Here is a 13,297-nt window from a genome sequence, read left to right on the forward strand (position 1 = left end):
TTCAGAAGAGATTCCAGGTTGACAACCAAATCCGTATCAGGACAGGCATTCCTGTACTCAGGAATTGCCCAGACCTCACCCCATGTATCTCTTCATCTGGCTGTTCATCTATATTCTTATTGCATTCATTATTACTGGTATATAGTAAGCTGATAAACATAGGTAAATGTTTCCCTGAGTTCTGTGAGCTGCTCTAGCAAATCAACTAATCCTAAGGAGAAAGTCATGAGAACTTTCAATTTATAGCTATATTAGATAGAAGTTGGAGATAACGTGGGGACCTACTAAATGACATGTTCAGATTGACATCTTAAGTGGGGTGGGAGCAGTCTTGTGGAACTGAGCCTTAACATGTAAGATCTGATGCTATCTCCAGGTAGATGGTGTCAGAATTGAGTAAATCATAGAACACTCAGTTGGTGTTACAGCAAATTGCTTGATGTGAGAAAAGCTCTCCCTCATTTGGTGACTAGAAATGTCAGAAGTGAAGTATTCTATGTAAAAGTGAAGAACTCACACAGGTGAGAAGCACATAGAAGGGAAAAGGCTGGGAAGTTTACTATATTTTTTTTATAGTTGCAGGAAAACTTCTGAAGGGGGAGAACTAGGGGCCTGGTCATGCACATCTAAACCAGAGGTCTCAAGTAGAGCTATTGTGGGTGCCCTGGCTAAAACCAAGGTCTATGTGTGCATCCAAAGAAACGAGAAAAGTTCTTGGCTTGATTTGGGTTTGGATAGACCTATGCTCAAGGTGTTGCTGGCTTTTCTGCTGTGAAGAGCTGTTTGCAGGGAAGCCAGGGCTGACCCTTCTGAATGTTTCACACTGGGAGGAGCATCAAAGGACCAGCTGAGGCCGGTTTCATAAGCCTGAATTCCCTTGTTGATGCCCTGGTTCTAGAGGTGTTTGAGACAAAACAGTGTGGGCCCAGGAAAGGGCAGATGTGGGATCTGTCTGGGTTAAGGCAGGTCCATAACCCCCTTGAGCAATGACCTAGTCTGAAATGCCAGTCTGGGGCAATGGCCCCACGGTGATCCCAGGGCTGCCTCCCACTGCAGTGTCCTCTGGCCAGTGGTCAGCTGAAGCCTTTTTTTTGCCCTGGAGAGGCCCCAACAACAGACCACATTTGCTGATGGAGCTGGGTTGCATCACAGTCTGAGCTTCTCCAGCCCTTCCTGCTTCCTCCCTTTGGTGTCTGTCAGTGGAGGGGGGTGGGAGGGAGATTACCCCCACAAACCTCTTGAACTCTTAACTCCTTTTCAGCACCCACTTTCTGAGGCTGGAGCTGACACACATCCATTTCTCACTTCTGTATCTCTCTCCCCAGGGCAACTGGCTCTCCAGGGCCCCAAAACCTCGCTTGTGTGTCAGGACTTGCAGGGCCACCCAGGGCACACCCAGATGGGCAGGAAAGACACATGGGGTGATGATTACTGCTGGTCAGAAACTTTATTGACCATGGGCCCATGTTCTCACCAAGACAAATGTCACTCTGATCGGGGTTGGGGGGCTAGGGTCCTGGGCAGGGACAGGAACAGGGATTGGAGGCAGGAGGTTACCACTGGCCACTTTAGGTGGAGGAGCTATGTACCCAGGCAGGGGCGAGAAGGACAACCAGGTTGCCAGGGGAGGCAGGTCAGGTTGTGGAAGGTGACATGGAGGCTTTCTTTTCATAAGACCTTTCTTCAGTACTCAAAAGTAACTGTCTTGACCCGCAGGTATTCATTCAAGGCCGCCTCTCCTGCAAGACAGCACATGCCATTGGAATCATCATCACAGCAGCTTCTTCACTCACATTACCTTATGGACCCCTGCAGCAAGTGAATGGGGTCAACTCTGACTCAGCCCCAGTCACAGGTGAGAAACTGACACCCAGGGGGTCACACTGAGATGGGGTACCAGGATTCCAAAAGGCATTGGAATACAGAACCAATCTGTTGGAACCACTGTTCCAGAAACTTTCCCAGCTCCAACCACCTCCACTTAAGAGAGGGCAGCCTTATCAGTTCCAGAGCAGCTGAGAGACTCTATTGGTGCCTTCTTATTACCCAGGTGTTCCTGCTTCTCCCCACTGCTTCCTGCCAGCTAATTCCAGATCAAATTGTGATTGGGAAAAGGGGTGCTTCAAGGGTCCCTGGGATCCTTGGAACTTCCTTGTGCTATGTGACTGGTATGTTTCAGTCCCATAACCAACATGAGGGGCATGTGGCTGCCTAGCAACTCCCCTACCTGCCAATTCTGGCCCCAGGAACCATGCTTCTCTGATGCTACTGCCCACCCTGTTCTCACCACCAGCTGAGGCCCATTGAGGTCTCTGGCCCATCCCAGGTGGGATATTTGTAAGGCCTGGTTTGTGGGCATAGCAAGAGGAGGATCTGGGGGAACTCAGGAGGCAGACCCGTAAGTGCCAGAGATTATCTTGGGTACCTGTGGCCTCTCTGGATGATGATGATGGCCTTCTTGGATTTCCACAGAGGATACCAGAAAGGTAGCCCAAGCGAGGCAAGGACACACGGGGCAGAAATGTCCAGCATGCATGTGTACATGCATGTATATGCATGTTTGCCCTACTTCTACATGCAGTATTTGTAGAGTTAGGATTTGGGGGGTATTGTTGGGCTGCTTTCACAAGAGCCTTTGGAGCTTTCCTCAGAGTTTCAAAGATAGAGGGAAGGAGAAATAAAATAGTGACCATCTTTTGGTTTCACCCTCAGCCTGAACCTCCCTGAGAATCCTGACCTGGGCAGGGGAGGCCTGAAGGGATGGAGGGTTCTAAGAGACAGTGTGCTGCTCTCTCATGTCTTTTGCTCCCTGTCAAGCTTGGCATCAGAGCTGATTCCCAACTGGAGCTATTCCCCAGCTGCTAGTTTCTGGAGTGGCAAGATGGGGGGAGTAGGACTCACCCTAAGTCACACAGCAGCCCAGGGAAAGAGGAGTGAGTACTGGAGCAGAGCTTCACTTTCCTGGGAGACAGGTCAGGCCAGGCTTGCATTTGGGTTGCCACCTAGGTGGCACTGTCTCTACACTAGGGACACACACTGCCCTAGTGGGAACTCTTGGACCCATGACTTCCCCTCTCCCTGAAGATGAAGCCTGAGGCCTGACTGTGGCCCCTGGGCCCCTCGACCTGGCCTCTGCCTGCCTTTTGGGTCTGCTCTCTTCCTGTCCTACCCACCCCACACCCATACTAGCCTCTCTCTGCAACTCTGAGTCCAAAGCTGGTTCCCTCAGGACCTGCCATCCCCTCTTCCGGGAACACACATCCTCTGGTCTTTATGGCTGGCTCCTCCCACCACTGCGATCTCAGGGCAGGTGTTCTATCTTCAGAAAGGCCTTCCATGGTCCCTGGCTGAAGTCACCCTCCCAGTCTCATTGCCCAGATTACTTTGTCTTTTCTGCTTTCTAGCACTCCTCACTTTCTAGAAGGATCTTGTTGGCTGCCTTACTTACAACTTGTCCCTTCTCAGTAAGAAGTGAGCACCAACAACTATCTTTTCATTGTTATACCCCTGGCCCCTGGGACAGGGCCTGGCACCAAGTGGCCTCTAGTAGATGTTTAGGATTAGGTTACCCAGGTCTTTGCCAAATCCAGATTGCTTGAACCCTCCGAAGGGAGCGGCTACATCAGTCTTGTTGTATGTGTTGATAAACACGGTGCCCGCCTCCAGCTTCTCACTGATGTATAAAGCTTTGCTGATGTCCCTGGTGAAGACACCAGAGGCCAGGCCAAATTCTGTGGCATTGGCCCGGGACAGCACAGTATCCACGTCACTGCAGGGAAAATCCAAGAAGAATTTGGTGAAGGAATGGGATTCACAGAGACCTGCATCCTTTCCCCCAAATGGGAGTCCACCCTGCTCCAAGCTCCCCATCACTCAGGACCTTCTGAGTAAAAACATGCCAAGCCTATAGCAAGACTGGAGGAGACAGGGCAACAGAGAAAAGACAATTAAAGACAGGAGAAATACACACAGTTGGCCACAAGAACCCTTCAGGTCATCAAAGATGAGCTCCTCACTACAGACAGTGGGACTGAGGCCTAAAGGAGGTAGGTGGGGTCCCCATCACACATGGAAGTACATGTGTATTGGGTATTCCCCAGGGAGCCATGCTGAGGTGTCCCTTGAAGACTTAGCACAATATTTCATTGGTAGATGGCAGAAAAGCATCTTATTCTAATACAATCAGAATGTGATGATAATTGATCATTTTTGGACAGTTTGAAGTATAGTGTATTAGGAGAAGGTACCATTTTATAACCTATTCAAAGGCTCTGTTCTGGAAAATAATAATAAAAGAACTTATGGTAGTTCAAATATGTCCACAGAGTCTAATCCCTCTCCCTTTAAACTCAGGCTGGCCTTACTGACTTGCTGGGCTAATAGTGCATGGTAAAAATTAGGTTCTGGGATTTCTGAGGTTGATCGATAGATCTTGAGGGGCCTTGAAGCTCCCCACCCCTGACCTGTGTGGGAATCAGGTATAGAACAGAGGCTCTGAGGCTGCCATTGGAGAAGGGAAGCCTGCAGGGAGGCCCAGAGCCCATTCAAGGAAAACCACTCCAGGTATTGTTGCTGAGGCCCAGACATGGCACAGGGCAGAGGTGGTCAGCCCTATTGAATCCTAACCAAATTGCAGATTCATAAATGAAATAAATAGCTATTGCTATTCCAAGTCACTGAGTTTTGGGGTGGTTTATTACAAAACAGTAGCTAATTAGGACACAGCTCAACACACCATGAGACATTCAAAGGCTCAGAGAATGTTCACATTGGAATCCAAAGCCCTATCAGTCCCCTGGGGCTCTCCTCACTTTAATGGTTGACAAGGACTCAGCAGGCAGCCAGGCTGCATCCACAGCCTCCAACCTGTCTGGATTCTCCTCCTGCCCCCCACATGTGAAGAACTCTGTAATTCATGGGAAAAAATTGGGCTCTTCAGAGACATAAGCAGATTCCCTACCCACTGGCAAACCGAGAGATGATCATGACAGGTCCAAAGGACTCTTCTTTGGCTATGAACATGTGGTCCTCCACGTCTATGAAAACAGTTGGCTCGAAAAAGAAACCTGTGGGGGAAACAGAGGCCCATGACATGGGGGAAGGCCCTCCTCTAGTCGTCTAGCCTCTCCCCATCCAGGCTAGGTCCCACCAGCCACTGCATGCACATTCCACTCCAGCAATGCTATTTGTGGTATCTGTATGGTGGATGCCACATTCTGTGGGTGGCTTCCCTGCCCCAGACATGTGAGTTCATGTGAGCTTCACAACCCTTTCAACTAAATGCTGCTGAGGAAAATGAGGCTTAGAGTTGGTCTATGATAGAGCTGACATTTGGATCCAAGTCTGTCCAAGGCCAGCACCAGCTGTTGGGAAGGGCCTACCAAAGAAAGACCCAACAACAGTAAGAACCCAAAGACAAACACAGAGCCAACTTAAATGACAGCCCAGGACCTGTGAGCTCAGGAGATCAAGGAAACTGCACCACCAAATCTCACAGGTATTCTATCACAGAAGTTCACACCATAAACCCAGGGAGCCAGAACAGATCAATTTAAGAAGCTTAGGCTAAAGAGAAGAGTCTCACAAACAATGGGAAGACAAAGAAACAATCCCCAAACTGAAAGGAAAGGAGGAAGCCTCAGAAAGAATGCTAAATGAAATAGAGGCAACTCAACTATCAGATATTGAGTTCAAAGCAATGATTGTCAGGAAGCTCAATGAGCTCACAATGAGCTACCAGAAACAACAGGGAAGCTACAATGAGCTCACTGCAGACTATATCAACATGAAAAAGGAAATAGAAACTATCAACAAGGGCCAAGAGGAAATGAAGAATACAATTTCTGAACTGAAGAACATGGTAAAAGGAATGAAAAGCAGGATTCATGAAGAAGATCAGATCAGCAAGCTTGAGCACAAGTAGAAGAATACACCCAGAAGGAGCAAGAAAAGGAAAAGAGGCTCAGAAAGAATGAAGAGGGATTAAGAAAAATGCAAGACAATATGAAACGTAATAATATCCGTATAATAGGGATACCAGAAGGAGAAGAAAAAGAGCAAGAGATAGACAAGCTATTTGAAAAAGTAACGATGGAAAACTTCCCTAATTTGATGAGAGAAAAAGTCACACAAATACAGGAAGCAGAGAGTCCCAATCAAGAGGAACCTAAAGAGGGTCACTTCAAGACATATCCTAATTAAAATGGCAAAATTTCAAGACAAAGAGAGAATCTTAAAAGCAGCAAGGGAGAGACAAGAAGTAACACACAAGGGAGCCCCCATAAGGTTAGCAGCTGACTTCTCAATAGAAATGCTCCAAGCCACAAGAGAATGGCAAGAAATACTCCAACTAATGAGAACCAGAGGTCTGCAACCAAGGCTACTTTCCCAGCAAGACTCTCAATCAAGATAGAAGAAGTCTAAAAAAAATACACCTCCACCAAACCAGCTCTGCAAGAGATGCTAAAGGGACTGCTTTAAGGAAAGGAAGGAAAAGAGGGAGAAAGAAAGAGAGAAAGAGAGAGAGAGAGCGCGCTGGAGAGAGAGAGAAACACAGGTACCAAAATGGTAATGAGTAAGTATCTATCAATAATAACCTTAAATGTAAATGGATTAAAGGCTCCAATCAAAAGCCACAGAATAGCTGAATGGACAAGAAAACATGACCCACACATACACTGTCTACAAGGGACCCATCTCAGGACAAAAGACCTACACAGACTGAAAGTGAAGGGCTGGAAACAGATTTTCCAAGCAAACAGACAGGAAACAAAAAAGCTGAGGTAGCAATATTTATATCAGACAAAATAGACTTCAAAAATAGGGCCATAAACACAGACCCAGAAGGTCACTTCATAATACTCAAGGGAAGAATCAACCAAGAAGACATAAACATTGTAAATATATATCCACCCAACATAGGAGCACCCAAATACATAAAGAAAATCTTAGAGGACTCCAAGAAAGATATTGACAGCAACACAATTATAGTAGGGGATTTTAACACCCCACTGTCAAAAACAGACAGATCTTTCAAACAAAATATCAACAAAGATATTGTAGCATTGAATAATACCCCAGATGAAATGGACTTCACTGATATATACGGAGAGCCCTTCATCCCAAAGAAGCTAAATATACATTCTTCAAAAATGCATATGGAACATTTTCAAAGACAGACCACATGATAGGACACAAAACAAGCCTCAACCAATTCAAGAAAATTGAAACCATACCAAGCATTTTCTCCTACCACAAGGGACTGAAACTAGAAATGAACCCCAAGGGAAAAAACCCAAAACACTCAAAATCATGGCGATTGAATAGCATGCTATTAAATAATGAATGGGTCAAGAATGAAGTTAGGGAAGAAATCAAAAAGTTCCTGGAAACAAGCCCTGGCTGGCGTAGCTCAGTGGATTGAGTGCGGGCTGGGAACCAAAGTGTCCCAGGGTCGATTCCCAGCCAGGGTATATTCCTGGGTTGCAGGCCATAACCCCCAGCAACTGCACATTGATGTTTCTCTCTCTCTCTCCCTCCCTCCCTTTCTCTCTCTCTCTCTCCCTCCCTCCCTTCCCTCCCTAAAAATAAGTAAATAAAAAATCTTTTAAAAAAAAAGTAAATAAATAAAATGTTAAAAAAACAAAAACAAAAACAAAAAAACCCTTGCAAAAAAAAAAAAGTTTCTGGAAACAAACGAAAATGAACTCACAACAACCCAAAACTATGGGTCACAGCTAAGGCAGTCCTGAGAGGGAAGTTCATAGCGATATGGGCCTACCTGAAAAAGATAAAAACATTTCAAACAAACAACCTAACCCTACACCTACAAGAACTTGGGGAAGAATAACAAAGACAGCCCAGACAAAATAGAAGGAGAGAAATAACCAAGATCAGAGCAGAATTAAATGACATAGAGACTAAAAGCACAATTCTAAGGATCAATGAATCCAGGACCTGGTTCTTTGAAAAGATAAACAAAATTGACAAGCCTTTAAGCAGACTCATCAAGAAAAAAAGAGAGAGGACCCAAATAAACACAATCAGAAATGAAAAAGGAGAGATTACAACAGATACCACAGAAATAAAAAGAATTTTAAGAAATTACTACAAAGAACTGTGTGCCAAGAAATTTGAAAAACTAGGTGAAATGGACAAATTTCTAGAAAAATAGAATCTTCCAAAACTCAATGAAGAAGAAGTTGAAAACCTGAACAGACCAGTAACAGCAGATGAAATTGAAGCAGTAATCAAAAAGCTCCCAACACACAAAAGCCATGGAGTGGATGGTTTCATAGAATTCCACAAAGCATTTAAGGAAGAGCTAAACCCTATCCTTCACAGACTATTAAAAAAATCCAAAAATGATGGAATTCTCCCAAACTCTTTTTATGAAGCCAGCATCATCCTAATCCCAAAACAAAGAAAAAACAAAGAAAGAAAACTTCAGGCCAATATCACTGATGAACACAGGCACTAAAATCCTCAACAAAATATTGGCAAACCACATCCAATAATACATGAAAAAGATCATACACCATGACTAAGTGGGATTCATCTTAGGGATACAAGGATGGTACAATATTCACAAATCAGTAAATGTAATACATCACATAAACAACAGCAAAGACAAAAATCACATGATCATATCAATAGATGTGGAAAAAGCATTTGATAAGGTACAGCACCCATTTATGATAGAAACACTCAGCAAAGTGGGAACAGAGGGAGCATACCTCAACATAGTAAAGACCATATACAAGAAACCTACAGCCAACATCATACTTAATGGGCAAAAAGTAAAATCTTTTCCACTGAGGTCAGGAACAAGACAAGGTTGTCCACTTTCATTACTTCTATTCAACATAGTATTGGAAGTTTTAGCCACAGCAATCAGAAAAGAAAAGGAAATAAAAGGCATCCAAATCAGAAAGGAGAAAACAAAACTGTCATTGTCTGCAGATGACATGATAGTGTGCATTGAAAATCCTATACACTCCACCAAAAAACTGCTTGACCTAATAAATGAATTTGGCAAAACAGTGGGACACAAAGTCAATATCCAGAAGTCAAAAGCATTTTTGTATATCAACAATGAAACAGTAGAAGCAGAAATCAAGAAAAAAAAATCCCATTTGGATATAGCAAAAAGAAAAATAAAATACCTAGGAATAAACCTAAACAAGGAGGTAAAAAACCTGTATGCAGAAAACTACAGGACACTGAAGAAAGAAATCAAGGAAGACTCAAACAAATGGAAACATATACCATGTTCATGGATTTGAATAATTAACATCATCAAAATGTCCACACTACCCAAAGCAATTTACAGATTCAATGCAATACCTATTACAGTACCAATGGCTTATTTCACAGACATAGAACAAACACTTCAAAAATTTATATGGAACCATAAAGGACCCCAAACAGCTGCTGCAATTTTGAGAAAGAAGAGAAAAGTAGGAGGGATCAAAATACCTCATACCAAACTCTATTACAAGGCCACTGTAATCAAAACGGCCTGGTGCTGGCATAAAAACAGGCACATGGACCAATGGAACAGAACAGAGAGCCCAGAAATAAACCCAAGTATCTATGGTCAATTAATATTCAACAAAGGGGGCAGCAACATAAAATGGAGTAAAAATAGCCTCCTCAACAAATGGTGTTGGGAGAACTGGACAGCCACGTGTAAAAAAAAGAAACTCGAGCACCAACTTACACCATACACAAAAATAATTTCAAGGTGGATAAAAGACTTAAATATAAGCCGTGACACCATTAAAGTCCTACAGGAGAACATAGGCAGTAAAATCTCAGGTATTTTAGGCAGCAACGTTTTTACTGATATGTCCCCGAGAGCAAGGGACATAAAGGAAAGAACAAATGGGATCTCATCAAAATAAAAACCTTCTGCACAGCTAAAGAAAACAGTATTTAAAAAAAAAAGAGCCAACCACATGGAAAAACGTATTTGCCAATGATACCTCAGACACCGGTTTTACCTCCAAAATATATAAAGAACTTACACAACCCCACTCTAAGAAGACAAGCAACCCAATTAAAAAATATGGGCAAAGGACTTGAACAGACACTTCTCCAAGGAGGACACACAGAAGATCCAGAGACACATGAAAAGATGTTCAGTAGCTATAGCTATCAGAGAGATGCAAATTAAAACCACAGTGAGATACCACTTCACACCAGTCAGAATGGCCATCATAAACAAAGCAACAAACAACAAGTGTTGGAGAGGTTGTTGAGAAAACGGAACCCTAGTGCACTGTTGGTAGGATTGCAGACTGGTACAACCACTATGGAAAACAGTATGGAATTTCTTTAGAAAACTAAAAATGGATCTGCCTTCTGACTCAGCAATTCCACTGGTAGGATTATATCCTAAGAACCCTTAAATCCAAAAGAACCTATGCACCCCAATGTTAACAGCAGCACAATTTACAATAGCCAAGTGTTGGAAGCAACCTAGGTGCCCATCAGTAAATAAATGGATCAAAAAACTATGGTACATTTCCACGATGGAATTCTATTCAGCAGAAAAAAAGGAGCTCCTACCCTTTGCAGCAGCATGGATGCAACTGGAGAGCATTATGGTAAGCAAAATAAGCTAGGTGGTAAAAGACAAATACCATATGATCTCACCTTTAACAGGAACCTAATCAAGAAAACAAACAAACAAGCAAAATATAACCAAAGACACTGAAATAGAGAACAGGCTGACAGTGACCAGAAGGGAGAGGGGAGGGAGTTTCAGGGGAAAAGGGGAAGGGTTTACAGGAACAAGTATAAAGGACACATGGACAAAAACTAGGGGGTTGGGTGCTTGGAAATGGGAGGGAGGTGGAGAGGTCTAGGAGGGTGGGCTGGGATGGGAGTAAAAGACAGAAAACTGTCCTTGAACAACAATTGAGTGAAATGAAATGAAATGAAAGAAAAAGAAAAAAGAATACTTAACTAAATTACTTAAAAGTAAGGGGTCAAGAAGAGAGAGGAGTCAAGCATTCATTCTTTCTTGGCTACTGGTCCAGATGGTGGTGTAGGCAGACATGGCTCACCTCCTCTCACAACCAAATCAAAATTACAACTAAAATATAAAACAACCCTCACTCAGAACCATCAGAAACAGAGTGAAATGGTAGTCTGACAACTATGGAATTAAAGAAACCACATCCATCCAGATTGGTAAGAGGGGCACAAATGCTGAATGGGCTGGTCTCTCACCCACATGTGGTAAATAAAAATTCAGGAGGGATACCTTGGAAGCAAGGAGTCCCAGGTCTACACCATGTCCCCCAACCCAGAGTTCCAGTGGCAGGAAGATAATTCCCGACAACTTATGGCTGCAAAAACTAGTGGGGATTGAGTTGGTGGAAGAAACATCTGGAGCCCCGACCAGTTCCTCTTAAAAGAACCCACATGTGGACTCACCTACTCACATTCACTTCCTCAGAGTTCCAGCACCACAGTAGCAGCTTGAAGGGCACAAGTGGCATACTGGGAGAGGCTGAGGTGTCTGTCATCAAGGCAAGCAGAGGCCTTTTCTGAGCCCTCCCCTGCAAAGCCATGGACCCGGCAGGCTGGTGCCATATTTGAGACTATATCAAGCTGGCCAACATTGTTTGACCCACCTTGGAGATCCCTAGAGACTCCACCCCACCCAACTTATGGGCCCACCCAAGCTGCTTATCTTGGCTCATGCTTCACAACTTCCTAAATCCTATCAAACAAGCAACAGCTGGCCTCAGTGAGCTCCAGTCTGGCCACTAGCAGCAGGCAGATTAATTTCCTAGCTTGGCTTTACCTGGGAATCTCCAAGCTCAGCACAAGTAGCAGCCATCTCAGGTTGCTTTATAACTCAGGAAAGGCAGCCCTGGGCAAAACACAGGTTGGGGACTGACCTTGGTCTGCACCACCTGGGACACCCCAGGGCCAGTGCACCCAGTGGACAGTTACAGACCACTTTGCAGCACCACCACCCTGCCCCTGTACAGCTGATCCTCCATGGAGGGCAGAGGTTGGTGGTAAGAGGGTAACAGTTAACCCTTGTAGCTGACTGGCCTGGGTAAAACTCTCCCATTGATCTGCCAACTGAAACCAAGGCTCAACTACAAGAGAAGGGTGCACTCAGCTCATATGAAGAATGTACTTCGAATACCCAGCTTGGATGATAGGGGAGGCTGTGCCACTGGACCCTACAGGATAGCTACTACACTAGGGCATACTATCAAGATATGGAGTCAAAGTAGCTCTAGTTAATACATAGAAACAAACACAGGGAGGCTGCCAAAATCAGGAGACAAAGAAATATGGCCCAAATGAAAGAAAACATCAAAACTCCAGAAAAAGCACTAAATGAAATGGAGATAAGCAATCTATTAGATGCAGAGTTCAAAACAGAGGTTATAAGTATGTTCAAGGGACTTAATGAGGACATCAGCAGCATAAAAAACATCCAGTCAGAAATGAAGGATACACTGATTGAAATAAAGAAAAAATTACAGGGAAACAACAGTAGAGTTAGATGAAGCCGAGAATCAGATCAATGATTTGAAATGTAAGGATGAAAAAAACAACCAATCAGAACAAGATGAAAAAAGATGCAAAAACAATGAGGACAGTATAAGCAGCCTCTGGGACAACTTCAAGCATTCCAACATTTGCATGAATGGGGTGCCAGAAGGGGAAGAGAAAGAGCAAGAAATTGGAAATCTATTTGAAAAAATAATGAAAGAAAACTTCCCTAATTTGGTGAAGAAAATAGACATGCAAGTCCAGAAAGCACATAGAGTCCCAATCAGGTTGGACCCAAAGAGTACCACACCAAGACACATCATAATTAAAACATCAAGAGTTAAAGATAAAGAGAGAAACTTACAAGTAGCAAGAGAAAAGGAGACAGTTACCTACAAAGGAGTTCCCATAAGAATGTTGGCTGATTTCTCAAAAGAAACTTTGCAAGCAAGAAGTATTCAAAGTGATGAAAAGCAAGGATCTACAACCAATATTCTATCCAGCAAAGCTACCATTTAGAGTGGAAGGGCAGATAAAGTGCTTCCCAGACAAAGTAAAGCTAAAGGAATTCATCATTACCAAGCCATTATTACATGAAATATTTAAGGGACTTATTAAGAAAATGAAGAAAATCAAATCTATGGACATTAAAATGACAATGAATTCACAACTATTAACGACTGATGTAAAAAATTAAAACAAAAACAAACTAAGCAAACAACTAGAACAGGAACAGAATCATAGGTCTGGGGATCACTTGGAGGTTATC

The 13,297-nt window shown here is 43.7% G+C and overlaps 1 protein-coding gene across 5 annotated transcripts in view; it reads right to left on the reverse strand.

The window, feature by feature from the left end:
- Window positions 1-536: 536 nt before the first annotated feature.
- Window positions 537-13,297, reverse strand: part of ALDH1L1 (aldehyde dehydrogenase 1 family member L1) — a 108,082-nt gene continuing 95,321 nt past the window's right edge. For 4 of the 5 annotated variants that reach the window (XM_036009377.1, XM_036009376.1, XM_036009375.1 and 1 more), the window contains 3 exons: window positions 4,961-5,066; window positions 3,570-3,769; window positions 537-1,739 (listed from right to left, as the gene is read on the reverse strand). In XM_036009377.1, coding sequence (XP_035865270.1) covers window positions 1,684-1,739; window positions 3,570-3,769; window positions 4,961-5,066 — 362 coding nt within the window. In that variant the 3' untranslated portion in view covers window positions 537-1,683. Of the gene's footprint in view, window positions 1,740-3,569; window positions 3,770-4,960; window positions 5,067-13,297 lie in introns of those variants that run through there. The other variant, XR_004899300.1, reaches the window with a different exon arrangement.

This window comes from Phyllostomus discolor, chromosome 9 (genome assembly GCF_004126475.2).
Source record: "Phyllostomus discolor isolate MPI-MPIP mPhyDis1 chromosome 9, mPhyDis1.pri.v3, whole genome shotgun sequence".
Classification (NCBI taxonomy): domain Eukaryota; kingdom Metazoa; phylum Chordata; class Mammalia; order Chiroptera; family Phyllostomidae; genus Phyllostomus; species Phyllostomus discolor.